Below are 867 nucleotides of genomic sequence, written 5' to 3'. Positions count from 1 at the left end.
CCCATAGGTCTCCATCTCCACCTCCTGCAGCGGGCGGGGGTGGGGTGCCGAGGCGGGCACCACGGGCCGGAACATGTAGCTGTCGTTGGGCAGCGAGAGCATCCTGGACACGGACACCTTGCGTGCGACCAGGAGGTTTGGGGTGTCCGGACTCTCCTGGGGCGAGGGAGGCCTGTCTGCATCCGCCCGGCGTGCCCCCCCGGGGCCCTGCGCCAGTTCCAGCTCGATCTCGGCGTCCAGCTCTGCGTCCTCACGCGCCTCCTTGTTGCTCTCCTCCAGGTGCTTCATGAGCACGGCCACCACCACGTTCACCAGCACGAACTGGGCCACCAGCACGAAGGTCACGAAGTAGACGGGCGACAGGGCCGGCAGGTAGCTCAGGCAGTGCTTGTCCTCACGGCTGCACTCGCGCAGCGTGTCCTGCGGCAGGGGGCAGCTGCAGGCTGGGGTCCACACCCACCTGTGGGCACCGCCCTGGGAGTGCCGTCCCCTTCCCCCCGCCCGGCAAGGACGGACCCGGCCGTCCTGGGAAAACCTGAAACCCCGCTGGGGCTGCCAGGCGCCAGGGCCACGGCCACGGCAGGTACCTTCATGATCCCGTTCCAGTTGTCCCCCGTGGACACGCGGAACAGCGTGAGGAAGGCCATGCCGAAGTTGCTGAAGGTGGCATGCCTGCTCAGGCCCTCGCACGGGTTGTCTTCGCTGCACTCTGAAGGGAGGGACACGCCGCCCGGTCAGCCGCGCCTGCTCTGGGTGGAGGCGGGACACGCACCCAGCCTCCACATGCCCCCTGGGGAGCCCAGAGGCAGGGTCAGCCCAGAGGATGTGGATGACGGGGCCCCGGTGGTTCCACCTGCCCAGCAGAGG

At 69.1% G+C, this 867-nt stretch overlaps 1 protein-coding gene across 1 annotated transcript in view; it reads right to left on the bottom strand.

The window, feature by feature from the left end:
• The window catches only part of LOC105526492 (voltage-dependent T-type calcium channel subunit alpha-1H-like), a 3213-nt gene extending 2428 nt beyond the window's left edge, over positions 1 to 785 (bottom strand). The window contains exons 1-3 of the mRNA XM_011962494.1: positions 773 to 785; positions 588 to 709; positions 2 to 420 (exon numbers count right to left, since the gene is read on the bottom strand). Of these exons, the coding sequence (XP_011817884.1) occupies positions 2 to 420; positions 588 to 709; positions 773 to 785 (554 nt within the window). The remainder of the gene's footprint in view (position 1; positions 421 to 587; positions 710 to 772) is intronic.
• Positions 786 to 867: the final 82 nt, after the last annotated feature.

Source organism: Colobus angolensis, unplaced genomic scaffold (genome assembly GCF_000951035.1).
Source record: "Colobus angolensis palliatus isolate OR3802 unplaced genomic scaffold, Cang.pa_1.0 Scaffold59, whole genome shotgun sequence".
Lineage (NCBI taxonomy): Eukaryota > Metazoa > Chordata > Mammalia > Primates > Cercopithecidae > Colobus > Colobus angolensis.
This window is presented reverse-complemented; position numbering and strand designations above follow the sequence as displayed.